Source organism: Amblyomma maculatum, chromosome 1 (assembly GCF_055883805.1).
Source record: "Amblyomma maculatum isolate TAMU_Amacu chromosome 1, ASM5588380v1, whole genome shotgun sequence".
NCBI lineage: Eukaryota > Metazoa > Arthropoda > Arachnida > Ixodida > Ixodidae > Amblyomma > Amblyomma maculatum.
The window spans coordinates 114,168,712-114,188,673 of NC_139344.1; the positions used below are offsets into that span (position 1 = coordinate 114,168,712).

Consider the following 19,962-nt stretch of genomic DNA (forward strand, 5'->3'; position numbering starts at 1 on the left):
CTTTTTTTCTCGAAATTCGCGGGGGCAAAAGTGCGAGATGGGTTCATTTGCGAGTCGGTTGACTACGCGACAAATACAGTATCATTTTTCACGATTGCAAGTGGCGTCTCAAGCTGATTTCTGTGTATCGAATTATCTATATATTGTAACGGGTATTGAGCCAAACGTTCAGGCAGCGCCCTGGGCCTAGAAAACTGCCGAAGTCCGAGAGCGGTCCGAGCAGCGGTCTGAGCGCGGTTCCAGGCAACCAACTTCGTCGTCCACGCCAACTAGCCACTGATTGTCTCCGCTTCGTCGTCGACTATAGTTTGTATCACTGCCCCCCTCCTCTGTAGCATCGACTCGATGCGACGCGGTGCTACTAGGAAGAAGTCAGCGAAAGGGTGCACTAAAGTGTCACAAGGACCCAGCGGCGTTGACGAAAAGTTCAGTCATGTACGATCATGATAGGGCTTCAGCCGAACCACGTGCACGACTTCAGGACGCTGTGGCCTTCGGGATGGAGCTGAGGCTACGGGAACAACGGCGTAGGTGACTTCACTGATACGGCGAACAATCTCGTAAGGGCCGAAGTATCGGCGCAGTAATTTTTCAGATAGGCCGCAATGACGAACAGGTGTCCAAACCCAGACGAGGTCACCCGGTTCGTAAGTGACGATTCTTCGGCTGAGGTTATACCGAGTAGCGCCATTCGCCTGTTGTCGGTGGATTCTGAGGCGTGCTAGTTGCCGCGCTTCCTCAGCACGCTGAACAAAAATGTCGGCGTCAAGTTCGGCGTCGGAGCCGCAAGAAGGACTAACTGGCATCATGGCATCCAACGGCGTGCTCACTTGGCGACCGAAGACAAGTTGGAACGGGGTCAGTCGCGTCGTTTCTTAAGTGGCGGTATTGTACGCGAAAGTTATATAGGGCAAAATCGCATCCCAGGTGCGATGTTCTGCGTCCACATACATAGAAATCATGTCGGTGAGGGTGCAATTGAGGCGCTCCACCAGCCCGTTGGTCTGAGGGTGATACGCCGTCGCACGTCGATGGCTAGTGTGAGTCAGAGTCATGACCAACCGGATTAGGCGAGCCGTAAAAGCTGTTCTACGGTCAGAGATTACCACGGCGGGGGCGCCATGACGCAGGACAATGTTATGAACGAAAAATTGAGCAACTTCGGCTGCAGTACCTTTAACAAGGGACGCGGTCTCTACGTTTCGTGTTAGGTAGTCTGTCGTGACTACTACCCAACGGTTGCCAGACGGGGACTTCGGAAAAGGACCGAGAAGATCCATGCCCACTTGATGGAAAGGGGTCTTCGGCGGAGCAATAGGCTGAAGAAATCCAGCGGGTTTCAATGGCGGAGACTTGCGACGTTGGCAGTCACGACATGAGCGTACATAAGCCGGCACCGATGGGAGTAACCTGGGCCAATAATACTTTTGACGAATTCGTGCAAGTGTACGGCTCACCCCCAGGTGGCCGGCAGTGGGTTCATCATGACAGGCACTCAATATATCTCGGCGCAACTCGGAGGGCACAACAAGGAGAAACGTCGCTTCACTGTTAGCGAAATTTCGCTTGTAGAGCACGTTACCACGCAGAGTGAACGTTTGAAGCCCACGATGAAAAACACGGGGAACACGGGCGTCGACGCCCTGCAGATAGTCGACGAGTGACGCTAACTCTGGGTCCATTCTCTGCAGCTGCGCCATTTGGGTTGTACTAATAGCCCCCAGAAAGGGAAAATCATCAGCCGTTTCTTCTGGACATACGGCGATGGGCGAGCGCGACAGTCAGCATCCTGATGCTTCCGTCCTGATTTGTATACGACTGTTACGTCATACTCTTGTAATCTAAGGCTCCATCTAGCCAATCGTCCTGAGGGGTCTCTGAGGCTCGCGAGCCAGCATAATGAATGGTGGTCGCTTATAACGCGGAAAGGTCGGCCGTAGAGGTATGGTCGGAACTTGGTGAGGGCCCATATTACCGCCAGACATTCTTTCTCAGTTGTTGAATAGTTGGTTTCAGAGCGGGTAAGTGTTCGGCTCACGTAAGCGATGACCCGTTCTGCACCGTCTTGCCACTGAATTAGTACTGCACCAACTCCAACGTTGCTGGCATCAGTGTGAACGTCAGTTGCGGCGTTTTCGTCAAAATGTCCTAGTATCAGAGGATTCTGTAGGCGGCTGCGAAGCTCAAGGAAAGCGGCCTCTTGTTCACTTCCCCACAGGAACGGCGTGTCATCTCGAGTCAGTGTGGTTAGCGGTTCTGCGATGTGCGAAAAATCTCGTACAAAGCGTCTGTAATAGGAGCACAAACCTAAAGAACCGTCGAACCGCTTTCTTGTCAGTAGGGAGTGGAAAACCAGAAACGGCAGCTGTTTTTTCAGGGTCTGGGCGAACACCTTTTGCGCTGACCACGTGACCAAGGAAGCGAAGTTCCTCAAAGCCGAAGTGACATTTCTCCGGTTTGATTGTCAGATTGGCGTTTCGGAGAGCTTTTAACACAAAGCGTAACCTTTCTAGGTGTTGGTCGAAGGTGGTCGAAAATATGACGACATCGTCCAGGTAAACTAAACACGACTGCCACTTCAAACCGGACAGAACGGTGTCCATCATGCGTTGGAACGTGGCCGGTGCCGAACGTAGGCCGAACGGTAGCACCTTAAACTCATACAAGCCATATGGTGTCACGAAAGCAGTCTTCTCCCGGTCTCTCTCGTGCATCTCGCAGTCGATCGAGTGCGTCGTCTATGCGGGGAAGTGGGTAAACGTCCTTTTTAGTGACGAGATTAAGTTTTTTGTAATCGACGCAGAACCGCAGAGTATTGTCCTTCTTTCTGACGAGAACAACCAGCGAAGCCCACGGGCTTGTAGACGGCTGAATGACATCGTCGGAAAGCATTTCGGTGACCTGTCTCTGAATCACTGCTCGTTCCGTTGGAGAAACGCGGTATGGGCGTTGGCATACGGGGCGCGTGGTCTCGTCTGTTATTATATGGTGCTTGGCGACCGGAGTTCGGCCCACTTTGGAAGACGTTGCGAAGCAGTCTGCAAAATCTGCCAAGACAGCCGAAAGCAGATTCTTCTGAGCCGGTGATAACTCGGTGTTTATTTTGACGGGTGGCAGAACATGGCGAAGTCCAGTGTCATCTTGAAGGGCTTCTTCCACGGTGCACAAATGGGGACACTCCGTGACGTCTTGGAGGAAGGAGATCACCGTGCCTTTGACGAGGTGCTGAAATTCGTTCGAAAAGTTGGTGAGCAGAACGGTAGTGCAGCCATCCCGTAGGTGAACGAGACCTCGGGCAACAGTGAGACCCTTCTCCAGCAGCAGCGGAATATGACCCTCCGCCATGCCCTCAAAGTCATGAAATAGGTCATCCTGCACGCGCATTACGACACTGCACCGTGGTGGCACCGTGACATCATCCTCCACAATACGCAGAGCATGGCTACAGGGATCGCAGGTGTCGAGGCGTGCCACTGCCCGTTTAGTCGAGAATGTGACTCGTGCCTCGTGTAGGTCGATCACAGCACCGTTTGCCTGCAGAAAGTCGAGCCCCAGAATCAAATCTCTCGAACATTCGCGCAAGACAACGAATTCCCCGACGTAGACGAAACCACAGATGCCAATTCGGGCTGTGCACCTTCCGGCCGGGCTAATGAGGTGACCTCCAGCCGTGCGAATGCTGGGGCCCAACCATGGCGTCACAACTTTGCTCAATTCCTGGGCGAGGGCGTGGCTCATCACTGAATAGTCTGCACCGGTGTCAAGTAGAGCGATCGTGTCAGTTCCGTCAAGTGTCACGCACAAATCAGAAGTAGCGCGTCGGATGCTGTCGCTACCCTGCCCCTGTGAGAAATCAGCTCGCTACCCTGCCCCTGTGAGAAATCAGCGTATCGGTGTATCGGCGGCGGAGGATCTTCAATGTTTCCGACAGCAGTGGCCCTGCCTCCGGAGACCGCTGGAATTAGTTTTCCCGGTGTGGACTTGGAGAACGCCGCTCAGTATTGCTGGCGTCTCTGCGAGGGCTTGGGGAACGGTACCGCAGCGGAGATGACGATCCTGAGTCATAGCGCCTGTATCTCCCAGGCCTCTGACTGGCCGACAGACGAGCTTCTATTTCGAGCGGCCGTTCGCCGTTCCGTGGACAGGGCGCATCGGGTGCGAAGCCGCGAAGTCCCACTCGGCGATACGGGCATGCACGGTGAAGGTGGCCGGCCTCCCCGCAGTGGTAGCAGATTGGCCTGCAGTCCCGCGTACGCCACACGTTCGACTTGCGAGGGCGTGTGACAGGCACCACAGCTTGAGCCGATGCGTCATACGGTCTGATGTGGCTAACCACCGGTGTCGGGTCAATAGGACCACAGGCAGCTGCTTGACGTGCAACGAACACGTACGTTCGTTTGTCGTCGACCCGTGGAGGCATGGTAGCGACAGGATCGTAGGCAGCTGCCTGACGAACAACGGATGTGTGCGTGGGCATTTCATCGACGCGCTGCAGTATGCTGGTGACCGGCAATTCACGAGCAGCCTGGCGTACTTCATCTCTGACGACTTCGGTCAGGGATGTCACTGGCGCACTCTGAGGCAGACGGAAACGTTGGAGTTCCTCTCGAACAACCGACCGAATGAGGTCATGTAAGGCGTCCACACCGCCTCCATGGCACGACGAAAAAACATCTGGGGCCAGGCTGCTGACATCTCGGTTGTACTGCCGGGCCCGTTGTTGGAGCGTCGTTTCTATGGTCGTTGCTTCCGCGAGGAATTCAGCAACGGTACGGGGTGGACTGCGAACGAGGCCCGCGAACAGCTCCTGCTTAACTCCACGCATGAGGTGGCGGAGCTTCGTCTCCCCTTTCATATTGGGGTCTGCGCGCTGGAAAAGACGGGTCATGTCTTCACAGAACATGCGTACACTCTCATTTGGCCGCTGGTTTCTGGACTGAAGTGCAGCTTCAGCTTTCTCGCGGCGGTCGGCGTTTGGGAAGGTGGTCAGAAGTTCACGGCAAAATGCTTGCCAGGTGGTAAGGGCACCCTCGTGGTTTTCGAACCACGTACGCGAAGACTCTTCTAGGGCGAAGTAAACATTATTGAGCTTTCGCTCGTCACTCCAGCCGTTGAACCGAGCCACTTGCTCGAAGGTCGCCAGCCAATCCTCAGCGTCTTCGAAGACGTCGCCGTGAAAAGATGGTGGTGTTCGCGGCGGGTGGCAAAGCATCGGATCTGAGAGCCTGGGATCAGTGGCCATGTCGAGGTGGCTCGAGAGTTGCGGCTGCGTGATCCTCGTAGGGGTGGAAAGGGGCCCAACCTCAGGCGACTCTCCGCGGAGGCGGCGACTGAGTCGCTGGTGGACCGGAGTCAGATCCATCGTGAAGCGTGTAAACGTGGGAAAGCGTACCCAGCGCACTCCACCAGACTGTAACGGGTATTGAGCCAAATGTTCAGGCAGCGCGCTGAGCCTAGAAGACTGCCGAAGTCCGAGATGGTCCGAGCAGCAGTCTGAGCGCGGTTCCAGGCAACCAACTTCGTCTACGCCAACTAGCCACTGATTGTCTCCGCTTCGTCGTCGACTATAGTTTGTATCAATATCGAGCTATTTCGCGATCCCCTTCGAGTTCGATATATCCGGGTTCGACTATAGTCATGCGGTTTTACTTCACTGTGCGGTTCGCCGTAATGCCTCACCGTGCCCTGCGGTGAAGCATCCCAAAACGCGAGGGGGTCGCTTAGTGCAGAGCCATCAATTAATACCACTGAGTAGCCCTGCGAAAGTAAGGAGGCTTTTACGATTTTGGGACATTGTGCGCAAAGCAACGAAAGCGCTTTACGAAACTGGGAAAAACTCATTTTTAATAGGGCTTAATCTCAATTGCAGACAGCTGTCGTGCTGGTGTTGATCAGGTAAAATTACTGTAATGCAAACTGTTCTCAGCAATTTTTTTATTCCATTCAATACCTAGAGCTTTAGGTTAATTTGAAAATTTTTTCTGTTTTATTGGAGGCCAAATTATTTGTAAATACGACTTACTGTAGCTGTAAACAGAAAAATGTGCTAAGTAGCATTTAACGCCAACAGCCTGCTCCAAAGTGCTCTGAAATAGCCGATAAATTGCTCTAAACATGCTCCGAGACAGACTTTTGCTGCTGCAAAGCTGCTCCAAATAAAGACTTTTGCTGCTCCCATGCCTGCTCTAAAACGCTAGAACCTGCTTCCACTCCTGTATGCGCTTCAAAGGTTGTCCGAAATTTCTCACTATCTACGCTGATCCAGGAAAGTGACTGGCAGTGCTAGTGAGCGGGATAAATGGCGCATAATTAGAATCTTTGATAACTCTCATTTTGAAATGAATTGATCAGTTTTTCGACATGTGGAATGGCATTCGCATGGAGCACATTCTGCCCGTGCTAGACCAAAACGCATTAAACCCTGCTAATAGGTTTGCTCCTGATATAATTATATTATATGTGCATATATATATATCCACTTTTAGATGGAATTTCATATGTACTAGATGTGGTAATGAGCTTTCTATGCCATCGAGCTACGTGGCCACTGGCCAGAATCTTGCTGGTGATTCAAATTATCCTGATTCTCGATTTAGTGGTGTTCACAGTAACACGGTTTTGTTGTGGTACCAAATTGGCAGAGCTTGTAAAAAAGTCGTGGGTTGTACTAATTTTAATTCAGTAGTTTAGTACTTTTAATTTAGTAATTGTGCATTTTGTTTTCGTGTCATAGGACGCAGTCTCTGGTTCCTTGAACCTGCAACGCGACCTGCTGCACAAGTTGATGTCATTCAATGACTACGACATGGCACTCAGCCTGGCATTAAAGCTTGATTATCCAAAGAACCGTTGGCCCAGCTACCTTGTGAGCTACAAAAATAATTGCTCACGAGAAAAGTAAGCTCTCTGTGTTTTAGTGCATGTACTCTTGTTGATTACTAGCATCTTATACTTGTATCATCCTATGCCCTCAAGTGTCTTGTACTTCATCAAGCTCATGCAGGTCTTTTCTTTTTGACTGAATGTGCATATGGCTTTTGGGTTCAAAAACATGCTGGTTGAATTATTGTTTTTGCTTCAGCAGCAATAAAATTTAATATTACCCTTTTGAAGAAGGCACACATTGAAGACGGTGAAAAGCAATTGAGAACTTCTGATATAGGTCATGTAATGAACTGCGTGCTACTTGGCTAATTAATTTTGATATTAGGAAATGAAAAGACCTGTGAAATATCTCAAAGAACAGCGTTGTTGCCCTGCTATATTTTCAGTCATGAAACGCTGGCTTTTTGGGGAACTAAGGTTGGGAAACCTGAAGTAAGGCTAGAGCAGCCTGCACAGCTGGTGTCGGCAGTGAGTTAATGGGATTGAAACAGATTGTATCTCAATATTTAGCATTCACCTGTATTACCGTGACCATAACTTCCATTATTTTCTCATCAAGCAGGAGACAGAATGCTCTTTGTTCAGAGACCTGGCATATCAAACAGTACTTTGCGGGTTTTTTTTTTTTTTCACTTTTGTTTAAAATCGCTTTTCGATGTAAGCAAATAGTAAAGCTCCATTGTACTGTGCCATGTGAATGCACATTAACCCTTTTGCTGTCGGGTACTTCTGGCCATGACGCACCCTCTCTGTTGGCTTGGTTTCAGGGAATGAGCAGAGTGATTTATTTTTGATTATGATTGCTGTATGGAATATGCACATTTCCGTGTTCTGCACGTGTTGTTCATAAACATCATCATCAGCCTGATATAAAGAGATAAACGAGGATAATATGAAAAAATACTCAATAGTTCTTGTGAGTCCAAATGTGAGCTGGGGGGGGGCTCGTATGCAGAATCAGAAGTGCCATCGCTCCAGTCCGCAGTCGAAGGTCTCACACAGTCAGCCATCTAAAAGTAACCGCTTGCATGAAGGGTGCACTTTCAGTGACCCATACGACGGAGAGAAATGGCACATTGCGAAGTCAAGATAACAGAAAAAAGATAGGAGGCTAAAACCTCATTTGCTGCTGCTAGCAGCAAGCGAGGGCGCGGCGAGAGAGTGATCGAGTCATGTGTCAGTCTATTGGAGAGGCAACTGCGTGCACCCCTGAACTTGACGTGCCATAGCAGACACATCAACAGAATAAATGAAAACCTTTAAACCTGCGGCAGATGGCAGAACAACCCTTGAACTTAACCACATACGCGAGGTACATGATCGCTCAGCGCGAGCGAGCAGCGCGTGCAGAGTGACCACGCTCCCTGTAAAAAGGGGGGGGGGGGGGGGGGCGCTCCATACTCTTCAATATTTATTTATTTAGTACATACTGCAAACCCTTTTCAGGGTCCAAGCAGGACAGGCATATATTGTAACAAAACTCAGAAGATACAGAACACAATCAAAAGAAACATGCATAAAAATGAACAGGCAAATTTTGCGAAACTATGACAGTGCCATAACATGGTTCCAATCGGATATTGTCCGCGGGAAAAATGAATATTTAAAACAATCAGTCTTCGCAAAATACGGCGTCAATGATTGAATGTGATGATGTCGGGTATGCCGTGTGGATAAAGGGGATATGTATTGTGAAGGATCCAAAGCTAACTTATGGTTAAGTAAAGAATAAAGAAACTCAAGGCGATATTTTCCTCTTCGCGTTTCAAGTGATTCAATATTGTTAGTCGCCATGATATCAGTGGGGGAGTCGGTGATTTTAAATTTCGAATAGATAAACCTAACAGCTTTTCTTTGAACCCTTTCTAATTTATAGATGTTAAGCTTAGTAAATGGGTCCCATACAACCGAAGCATACTCAAGCTTTGGCCTGATGTAAGCGTTATACGTTAGCAGTTTTACGTGAGAAGGAGAATTTCTTAGTTTATGCCTCAGAAAACATAGCTTTTTAAATGCAGAGGAGCATATGTTATCTATATGTGAGTTCCAGGAAAGATTGCTTGTTATTGTTACACCTAGATATTTGTAACTATTAACCTGCTTTAGTGTTGAAGATCCAAGGGTATACGCATGGTTAATCGGGTTCTTTTTATGTGTTATTTGCATCGAAACTGTTTTTTCAGTGTTAAGAACCATGGAAAACTCACTGCACCAATCAAGAACATTTTCTAGACACCGGTCAAGTTCATTTTGATCGTTAGTACACGTAATTTGACGGAATACAACACAATCATCTGCAAACAAGCGAATATGCGTTCCTGGAGTAACCACATTGACAATATCATTTATATAAATCTGAAAAAGCAAAGGTCCCAAGACGCTTCCCTGGGGCACCCCAGAGGTGACTGGGAGACAACTGGAGCTGCACCCATTGACTGAAACAAATTGCACTCTATTCATGAGGTAATCTGCAATCCATGATATTAAAATGTCTGGAAGATTAATATTTTTTAGTTTTTGAATGAGCTTTCCGTGGTGAACTTTATCAAATGCTTTGCTAAAATCCATAAATATAGTGTCTATTTGACCATTCATATCCAGTGTTTTAGCAAAAGTATGTACTATTGTAACTAATTGTGTTATTGTAGAATAGCCCTTTCTAAACCCATGCTGACAGTCGCTTAATACGGAGTGTTCTTCAAGAAATTTGTTAATACGTTTAGCAATAATGTGTTCGAGCATTTTACAGCATGCAGAAGTTAAAGAAATAGGACGATAATTTTGTAATAATGTGCAGTCGCCTTTTTTAAAGATCGGAACAACTCGAGCAGTCTTCCATTTAACCGGAAGTTTTGATGACAAGAGAGATTTTTTAAACAACACAAAAAGAAACTTCGCAATTATTTCGGCATAGCGTCGCAAAAATACATTAGGTAAATTATCAGGACCAGAAGAAGTTTTAGGCTTCAATTCTAAAAGCAAAGCAAATACACCAGGGAGGCTAACAAAGTCCACCTCCGATACAGGAAAATATGATGCTCTTTGTACACATTGTGTACCTGCTTCACAGAATACGCTGTGAAAAAAAGAATTAAAATTACGTGCAATGTCAATCGGATCAGTCAGTGTATCTCCCTCAATGTTATTTTTGAGATATGTTTCTTGCTATCACTCAGGAAGTTCCAAAATTTACTTGGGTCATTTTTAACAAAATTGGGTAACGTTGTGTTAAAGTACAAGTCCTTTGACTCACGAACCGCACGTTCAAGATTATTTTTAAGCGTTTCAATCTAACTTAACTGGCGGTTTTTTTTATTAGATCTTTTTAGTTTTCGCTTCAATTGAATAATCTTCCGCGTCGTCCAAGGTGTGCGTTTGTGAACTTTTTTGCATTTATTTGGAACGAAGGTATTTAGACAGTATTGACACATTTCGACGAATTGCTCCCACAGCTTGCAGACATCATTTTCATCGAAACTGGATAAACAAGTTTCCATATGTTCAATCACTGCGGCATCATCAGCTCTAGAATAATCCTTGAAAGATCGTACATGACTGACTTTTTTGTTGAGGGAAGGGAACTTAACTAAATCTATCGACACGCTTACCAGGTGATGGTCTTAAATGCCTGTTTCAACTGACACAGTATGCATAGAATATTGACGGCTAGCAAAAACTAGGTCTAGTATAGAGGAAGATGTACTTTGTACACGAGTAGGTTGATTAACAATTTGAGCTAAATCATGAGTAAGCATGATATCAAACATAACGTCTGCACTGCTCCCAGATTTAGTACCGCTCTGGAAACGGTCCCAGCACACATCTGGCAGATTGAAGTCACCAATTAGCAGTATTTTCCTATTTCGGAAATAAGACAGGTGATGCTGTAGATTAATAAGATAGTCGGGTGTGGCATCTGGTGGCCTGTAGCAAGCGTACAGGATAAAAGAATGACCCCAGCAAGAAATTTTCGTGCAAAGGCATTCAAGGTCAGGAACGTCATATACGAGGTCGCATTCTACAGAGTCTTTCAAGAGAACGGCTACGCCGCCACCCCTTGAGGTCCTATCCTTGCGAACGACTTTATAATGAGGAGGAAATACCAGGTCATATGCTAAGTCGTCACGTAACCAAGTTTCCGTCAGGACTGATATGTGTGGGTCGAACTGCAGCAGTTTAATTTCAAGCGAGTCTTTCTTGTTTGCAATGCTGCGTGCGTTAATGTTAACTATTCTCAAGCATTTTTTACTCAATTGGCCCGTGTTACTATGGCAAAACAAGCTATCTGTGTTAGTGAAGAAGCTGAGTTAAATGAACTGCTCACTTTTTCGGTGAGTGGTTTCGCAGCTGCGAGCAACTTCGCGTCACGGGCCAATTTGCGGTGACCTTGTCGTTTTTTTGAACCCTCACTTTATCATTTTTTTCGCAGTCCCATACGTAAGGGATATTATTGATATATAACTTATCAAAAACCAAGGAAACCCGTTCTTTTTTATCTCGATTCAGCTTCGCGCTGTCCCATAGTTTCTTTCTTAGTTCACGAACTTTCTTTGAAAAGTCTTCGCCAATTGAATAATCTTTTCCCTTTAGTTTCTTTCCATTCTTGAGTATCTCAGTTTTATGTCTAATGTCTAAAAGCTTTATGATTACAGGACGTGTTTTGTCAATGTCCGGCTTACCTAACCTATGTATCCGCTCAATAGGGACAGGGTTGAGTCCTAAAATATCATGAAAAATATCTTTGTTTACGGTTTCTTCAAGTGATTCATTTGTTTCCTCTTCAGTTTCCGGGATGCCATAAATGATCAAATTTGACCTCCTACTATAATTCTCAAGCTGCTCAACCCTTGCTTCAGGCCTTTCAATCGTTGTACTCATACAACTAACCTGTTCTTGGCAGAACGTTACTTGGCTTTCAAGCCTGGACAGGGCATCTAATTTGTTCTCTATATTCAGTAATCTGTTCTCTTTTATATCCTTTATGTCAAATGCGATTTCATTAAGTTGTTGCAAAATTAGGGTCATGTCAGGGCCGGGGTTCGATTCAATGTCACCTGCTAACAATAATAATTTCCTCAGACAAAATGTAAAAACCTCTAGCAAGCAGCAAAGCCAAGGGCACGGCAGCACCAACAGGAATAGGCCATTAGAACGGAAGCATTTTCCGTACTTTTTGCTCACCTGCACAAGGTAGACAAACGGATTAGTGCTCCGCATTCTGTCGATGCTGCCATGCCCAGTGGCTGCGAAACAAGCAGGAGTCCCATTTATAGCTTGAGTGCACTGTGATGCCCCCTGCAGTCCAGGTTCCTGGCAATCAGCACGTGTTGCCGAAAAACGATGATACAGACGCCAAGATTCCAATGCTGGTGGGCGTATTTCTTGATCGATGTCTTGATGCGTTGAAAGATGGACATGCGCAGAGAGGTTTAGCACGCTGATGTCCGGACAGCCACCGTTGAAACATCCGAGAAGGCCACATAGCTGCACAAGGTAGACAAACGGATTAGTGCTCCGCATTCTGTCGATGCTGCCATGCCCAGGCATGGCAGCATCGACACAGTGCGTACCAACACAGTGCGGGGCGAAAATATGAACTTGTAAAAGGATTCGACAGATGGCACATCCACTCCAAGCGTGCCAGCTTTGCACTCAGGTGCGAAGTTTTGAACGCACGATAGAGAACATAGCGTTATGTCAGTGACACGGAGAGGGGGAAGTGCAAAAACATACAGGTAACGTCCGTGACAGCAAAAGGGTGAAAGAACCCCCAGGTGGTTGAATTCTCTGGAACCCTGCACTATGCCGTCCCTCATAGTCTGAGCCATCCCAGCCACGGTGGCCGCTTTTCTATGGAGGCAAAAAGCCAGGTGCCCATGTGCGGACAGGGCGACCAGGCAGGAAAAGTGATGCAAGGCTTCGCATCGCCGGCGACTGTGGAGTGTCGCGAGGATGCGTCCGCTCACATCGAGTTCTCGATGCCAAAGAGACTTTGCTTTCCCCGCGTGCGCAGGGACGAGGCCTTCCTTGCCGCTCGTGCTCCCACGACACTGGCGCCATCTCTCGATCTTGTCATAACTAGGGTTACTACCATGCGGGAAAGCCGACTTTAAAGGGGACGATGAGATTTCGTTCCCCACAGGCTTCACCGCACTACATGATGAACGGAGCTTGACAAGCGTGCATTTACGGAGCAGTGGAAAAACCTAGTGGATGGAAGCATGGAAAACATCCAGTACCGCGAACGAATGTGTCTGAAACACCGTGCAAACTGAAATCGGTTAGCTGGCTGATGCGCGACCGATAGTAAAACCTCGTTACAAGAGACACTCAAGGGACCCGAAAAAGTTCTCTCTTGTAAGCAAGGTCTCTTGTAACCAAAAATTCTAAAAACACTGTGTGACAAATAGGAGTTAAAAATGCTGGCTGTCATTCATGCATTTTGATTTGCTGCGTAGGTGACGGTAATGTGATGCCAGTGGTTGAATTTAGCTAAGGGAATCTGAAGTGCATCATGTACGAGTTGGTATGCTTCAGCTGCATTGCATGAGCACACCTGGGTTGTGTCTCTTCTAAATAGTGAAGAATTTACTCCAAGGACCTGAAAAAGTTGTCCTTAGTAACCAAGTGTCTCTTGTAACCATGTCTTTTGTATGCAATGTTGTTAACATGGCAGACATGGGAAAACCAACCAAACCATTTTCAAATGTCTCTTATAACCGAGTGCCTCTTGTAATGAGATTTAACTTAGCTGCTCTTTACTGCCCGGAGTGGGGGCATTGATAGTAATGTTTTTCACCGCTACTGCCATCACTGCAGGGTAGTGCGAATGGCATGAAGCTCATAAAACTGAAATTAAGTAGTCTGCCTGTTACCTGAATGAGGGCATCAGTGTTTTATCACACCTGCTGTTGTGCACATATCAGAGGTGCCTGGTCGGCTCCACAACATCCCGTTCAGGAGGAGCGCTATTTTGACAGTTGCTTCAATAACAATCGTACCTGGACGCATCTTAACCGGTGTGAGACCCGTACCACCCGTCTAATGACAAGATTCTTACAGGGATGTTGGCTGTGACCACGCCATCGGTAAGACTTATCTTCATTTCCAAATTAACGGTGGCCAAATTAGCGAGCATTTAGGTGCGAGTCTTAGAGGTCACGCGGAACTAAGAGCAGGCAGCTGCCGCCGCGGCTGCTAACCCCTACCCTCCTGTGCCGCCGGTCACCATGCCATGAAGCGCTGGTTTGGCATTACCCATTTTTCCACTGTTTCACTGGTTTTATCTTCTCTCCCTGGTTTGCAGGCGCATGGCTTCGTAATTTCACCCTATCGCGGGGGCGTTTCTTTGGCATATTCTGGGCACCAGGCTGCCCAGATGCGGCAGCTACATAGTTTGAATTAATCATAGTTGGACTGACTTGCGTCTGAATCAATGGGCCTTTTTTTATGCATAGACTTTGTGGAGCTTGACTGGACCGAGCAGTGGAGTTTGAATTATCTAGGCTTGAATTAGCGACTTTTCGTTATCAGTTTTCTGAATACAAGTCAAATAAAAAACATATTCAATTCCTATTCGAAATTTTGAATATTTGCACAACCTTACTTCTGCCTTCTCTGCATTCAACTTGCGTACATCGAAAAATTGTGCAATTTTTTATTTTTTTTTTCATTTGTTGTACTTACTTACACTCCTGCTGTGATCTTAGCTTCATGTTTCATCATTTGTGTGAGATCATTATTAATTGCATTGTCCACTAGCACCACATCGTGTTTAACATCAGTCATGCCCCTATCAAGCAACTTTCATTTAACTTTCTGCGAATCGAACTCACCTGCTGTGATACATGGCTCAAAATTGTCTTGGACCCACTCAAAAGTAAAAGGATCATTATGAAGCCAGCAAACTGCTGGAGTAATACTGGAAAGGCAAGCATACCCCTGTCAGTGAACTGTACTGTCACACTGGGAGATTTAGTGTGATTCAAATCTGATGGTATTCTATGCATTGAGTATCACTCTGTCTCTTTTGGTGCTACACAGTAACATATAATGTCATTTTCAATTGATGAAATTATGATCAGTGGAAAAGAACTTGGAGTTAAGGACATCAGTGAACATTAAAGAAGTTTGAAATAATTGTGTGGTACCTCCAAGTGGGTTAAAGCTTTTTTTTTTCTGCGATATTTCCGGCCATGGTGTAGTACTTTAAGCATCAAAATTCAAGCCAAGTACCATGTTATCCACAAATCCTATAAATATAGAGGCTAGAAGGTTTACCTAGTGTCGTGAACAACCGCCACATCTGTAGGCCGCAGTGAAACCGGTTTGGATGCATAGTGTTGGTGGCGCTGCAGCCATCGGGCAAGCTGCTCTTCATGTAGTTCGCCCCGCCGGAGGCGGAAAGTGCACGCTGACAATGATTCGCGAATGACTTTGTGCGGCTCTTTGCTGGTTGTGATAATCGAAAAGTGATACCTCTGCATCACGCATGAAAATGTCGACTAAAGAAGGCAGGATGCGTCCTGTGCCAGTTTGCAAACATTCACTACAAGTCATCAAAAGAAAAACAAAAAGCGGGGTTTGACCGATAAGGAACTACGAAACCACTGTTTGGCATAGTTTTGTTTGAAAGTTTAGCATTGAAAGACTCCCAGAGAGTGTGGCAAAGTGTTAGACATCTTTAGTTAACTTGGATTGTGGGGAAATGAACTGCGCAATACAGTTAAACCCACTGTAAGGTAACACGAAGGTCGGACTTGGGGGATCAGGTTTTATTGCAGACCTGAAACCTTGGTCGCACACTGCAGCCAAACGCACTCCGTGATGATGATGGGTATCTACAAGAGGGAGCAGGATGAAGATGAAGCAGCACGTTCAGCCGTGTGGAAGATGAAGCGCCACACAGTGCTCACACTATTTCGCCCGCGCAGTTGAAGCGGCCAGTCTAGCCGCAATTAGTCCGCAGGATTGCGCCGAATAAAAGGCTTCATACGTGAAACGTGGACAACTTCAGTGCCACGGTAACGACTGTCCGGAGGAGGGTAAACGGGGGAGACACGATAGTTGACCGGGGAGGTTTTTGCAAGAACTGTGTAAGGACCAATGTAACGGTGCTGTAACTTGTCACAAAGGCCAGGAGTGCGTAATAGGGTCCAAAGTGACACCTCGTCGCTGGGACGGAACGAAATTTGGTGAGGGGTTGCATCATAGTGGCACTTGCGGTCTTCCTGGCTAGCTTCCGTGTTGATGCGAGCAAGCCGGCGAGATTTGGCCACTCGGGAAAGGAACTGGTCAGGAAGAGAGGATGAGGAACTGGCATGTGTAGAAAGGAAAGAGGCATCAAGAAAGGTAGCGGAAGAACGGCCGTAAACGAGGAAAAATTGGGTGTAACCTGTGGTCTGCTGTACAGCCGTATTGTAAGCGAACATAACAAAAGGAAGTATTGCGTCCCAGTTTCGGTGGTCCTGGTCGACGTACATAGACAACATGTCAGAAAGCTTGTGGTGGAACAGCTCAGTAAATTCATTGGTCTGTGGGTGATAGCTGGAGGTCAATTTGTGATATGTGGTTGAGGCCTCAAGAACTTCGGCTACAATCGTCGACAGAAATGTCCGACCACGATCGCTGAGAAGCACTTGAGGGGCCCCATGGTGCAGTACGAGCGATTCCAAAAGGAAGGTCGCGACCTCATATGCTGAGCCATTAGGCAGGGCAGCGGTCTCAGCGTAGCGTGTTAGGTGGTCGACGGCGGTGACGATCCAGCGATTACCTCGTGCGGACAATGGAAGTGGCTCGTATAAGTCTATGCCAACAACGGCGAAAGGAGTAGCAGGGCAAGGTAGCGGCTGTAGTAGGCCAGCAGGAAGAGAAGTGGGCCGTTTGCGGCTCTGGCATGGCAGACAAGAGGCGCCGTATTTTTCCACACTTGAGGCGAGGCGAGGCCTGGCCAGAAGAAACGGGTTTTCCCGCGGTGGTAAGTTTTATGAAAGCCTAAGTGACCGGCTGTAGCATCATCGTGGAAAGCCGCGAGGATATGGGTGCGAAGCGCTCTCGGAATAACGGGGACCCAACGGGTGCCTTCAGAGCAATACATATAACGGGAGAGCACGCCGTTGTCAAGTTTGAAGTTTTGGAGTTGCCTGCGCATCCTAGCGGTAGGAGGGTGAGAAGCACCGGTGAGAAGGTTGATAAGGGAAAGACAGTAGGGATCTGCTCGCTGGTGTGAAATAATGGCGTAGCGATCTGGAGCAGCGGCAGGAGTAGCACAGGTGATGTTTGGAGCTCTGGACGACATTGGGACGTCGAGGGTGCACGCAGGAAGGCGCGAAGAAGCACTAGGTGGTGATTCTGGGAGCGGGCAACGGGAAAGAGCATCGGCATCTCGATGTTTGTGACCCGATTTGTATGTGACATCGAAGTTGTATTCCTGCAAGCGCAGAATCCAACGGCCCAGGCGTCCAGTCAAATTTTTAAGGGTTGATAACCAACACAGAGCGTGGTGATCGGTAACGATCGTGAAATGGCGGCCGTAGAGGTAGGGGCGGAATTTCTGAACTGCCCAAACGACGGCGAGGCACTCTTGCACAGTGATGGTGTAGTTGCGTTCCGCTGGTGTTAGAGTTCGACTGGCAAACGCAGTTACCTTTCCTGAGAAGTGGTATGACGTTGCAGACGTACGACGCCGATACCGAGGCTGCTGGCATTGGTGTGGAGAATGGTGGCAGCAGTGTCGTCGAAGTGAGCGAGAACAGGGTCCGAAGTGAGGGCATTTTTAGGGTGTGGAAAGCTTTTTCGCATTCTTCGGACCAATTGAAAGTAGTACGGTCGGTAAGGAGGCGGTGGAGCGGTGCAGCAATGGTAGCGAAATTATGAATGAAACGGCGAAAGTATGAAGATAGACCAAGGAAACTGCGTAGATCCCTAGTCTGCTGAGGGCGTGCAAAGTTCAAAACTGCAGCAAGCTTGTCAGGGTCGGGTCGAATGCCATCGCGGCTGACGAGGTAGCCCAGGATTGATTTCTTTCTTGGCGAAATTACACTTTTTTGTGTTCAGCTGGAGACCGGCGGATGCCAGACACATTAATACTTGATCAAGGCGGCATAAATGATCAGAAAAAGTCTCAGAGAAAATAACTATGTCGTCCAGGTAGCACAAGCATGTTTTCCACTTAAGTCCTCTAATAACAGTGTCAATCATGCGTTCAAACGTAGCGGGGGCATTACAAAGTCCAAAAGGCGTGACATTGAATTCGTAAAGCCCATCGGGAGTAGCGAATGTGGTTTTTTCTTTGTCGGCTTTGTGCATCGGTATCTGCCAGTGACCGGAACGCAAATCCAAAGTGGAGAAATATTCGGCGCCCTGAAGACAGTCGAGGGAGTCGTCAATTCGTGGCATAGGGTAAACATCTTTGCGAGTTACTTTGTTAAGTGCGCAGTAATCAACGCAAAAACGCACAGACCCTCCGTTTTTTTTTACCAAGACGACCGGAGATGACCAGGGGCTAGCTGAGGGCCGAATAATGTCTCGTCGGAGCATATCATTCACATTATCTTCTATGATTTTACGTTCTGATAAGGAAACACGGTAAGGGTGGCGGCTAACAATAGAAGTACCTTCTGTAATAATGCGGGGCTTTGCAGAAGAAGTTTGGCCCAAGGTCGGAGAAGTGACATCAAAGGAGGCTTGGGGTTTTTCGTAGTAATTCCTGCAAAGCTTGGCGGTGAGTCGCAGGAAGGTCAGGATTGATCGTGCCAAAGAGAACACAGAGAGAGGCATCGGAAGAAGCTGCTGGTGAGGAAGAGGGGGCGGTAAGGGTGGTGAGGGACACCGGGTGAATGTCCAGGGCACAAGGAAAACATGTCCCTTTAGTTAGCACAATGGGCTCTGGAGAAGTGTTCGAGGCAGCGACTAGCGCTGTGCCATGCTCAAACCGAACAAGACTTGGTGTTAGCGCGATTCCACGGGTTAGATGGTGATCAGAAGGCACGATTAGCACATCTCCGTTATCAATGTCAGTAGAAGTAAGCGCGACAAGTTGTTCGCATTCAGGGGGCAACACTAAGTCAGTAGCGGCAAGCAGGCGATGACGGGGCTCGGGAGGTTCAGAAGACTGATCGCTCTCGTTCATGTAAATGACCCTGTCATGACACGAAATGCTGGCTGATGCGGCAGACAGAAAATCCCAGCCTAAAATAATTGGGTGAGCGCACGGTGACATCATGGCAAATTGTACATGGTGGCGGACACCGTCAACAAAAACTCGCACAGTACACTTAGCAAAAGGCCGAATTATTGCACCATTAGCTCCACGGAGTTCAGGTCCATCGTAAGGCGTTTTCACTTTTCGCAAGCGGGAGCACAAGTCAGTGTGTATCACAGAAACAGCAGCGCCCGTGTCAACCAAAGCCTCAACAGATAAACCTTCAACCCAAACTAAAATAATATTCCAGGGATGTTCCGGAGGATTTTTGGGATGGTCGAAGAGTGCAGTTTTCCCTCCTAAAACTGCAGTGGTTAGTTTTCCTATAGGCGGGGGGTCGTCAGAGAAGCTTGGCGTAGAGGCGAGGTTGAGCGGCGAAAAGGCGAAGGAGAACGGCGTCTTGAAGGCCTGTAACCACCAGGCGGAGCGGGGCTTTCTGGCGGGGGTGATGAACGTAGGGGATAATCAGGGAATGAACGGTGGTTAGAGCCGGAGAAGCGAGGAGGGTAGTCTGCTTCAAATGAGTCGTAGCCGCGGCGTTTATTCTGGAGCCTGCGACTACAGAAGCGGGAAATATGGCCTCGGTACCCACAGTAATAACAAACAGGGCGGGCTGGCGCCAGGTGGGGTAGTATGTCGGCGCCGCGGCAGGTGGTGCCAATGCGGCGACATGAGCAGTGGTAGGCGCCTGTGGCGTAGGTGCTCCAACTGCAGGCGGCAAGAACGTGACTTGGGCGTATGTTGTCACATGAAAGATGGTAGGAGCGACCGGTGTTGGGGGGGTAAAGGTCATTGAGGCCAGCTCTTCTTTGACAATGCTATGCAGGCTGGCACTTGAAGGATGTGGCTCAGATGCAGGGCGGCACAAATTACCT

General features: G+C 48.0%; 2 protein-coding genes across 2 annotated transcripts in view; one reads left to right on the forward strand and one right to left on the reverse strand.

The window, feature by feature from the left end:
* Positions 1 to 19,962, forward strand: part of LOC146203535 (exonuclease mut-7 homolog) — an 86,080-nt gene that overhangs the window by 30,732 nt on the left and 35,386 nt on the right. Inside the window, exon 9 of the mRNA XM_084588830.1 lies at positions 6,734 to 6,897. Within this exon, the coding sequence (XP_084444956.1) occupies positions 6,734 to 6,897 (164 nt within the window). The remainder of the gene's footprint in view (positions 1 to 6,733; positions 6,898 to 19,962) is intronic.
* Positions 11,206 to 12,432, reverse strand: LOC146203536 (uncharacterized). The gene has a single exon (XM_084587530.1). It carries the CDS (start codon positions 12,430 to 12,432, stop codon positions 11,206 to 11,208), a length of 1,227 nt encoding a protein of 408 aa, XP_084443656.1.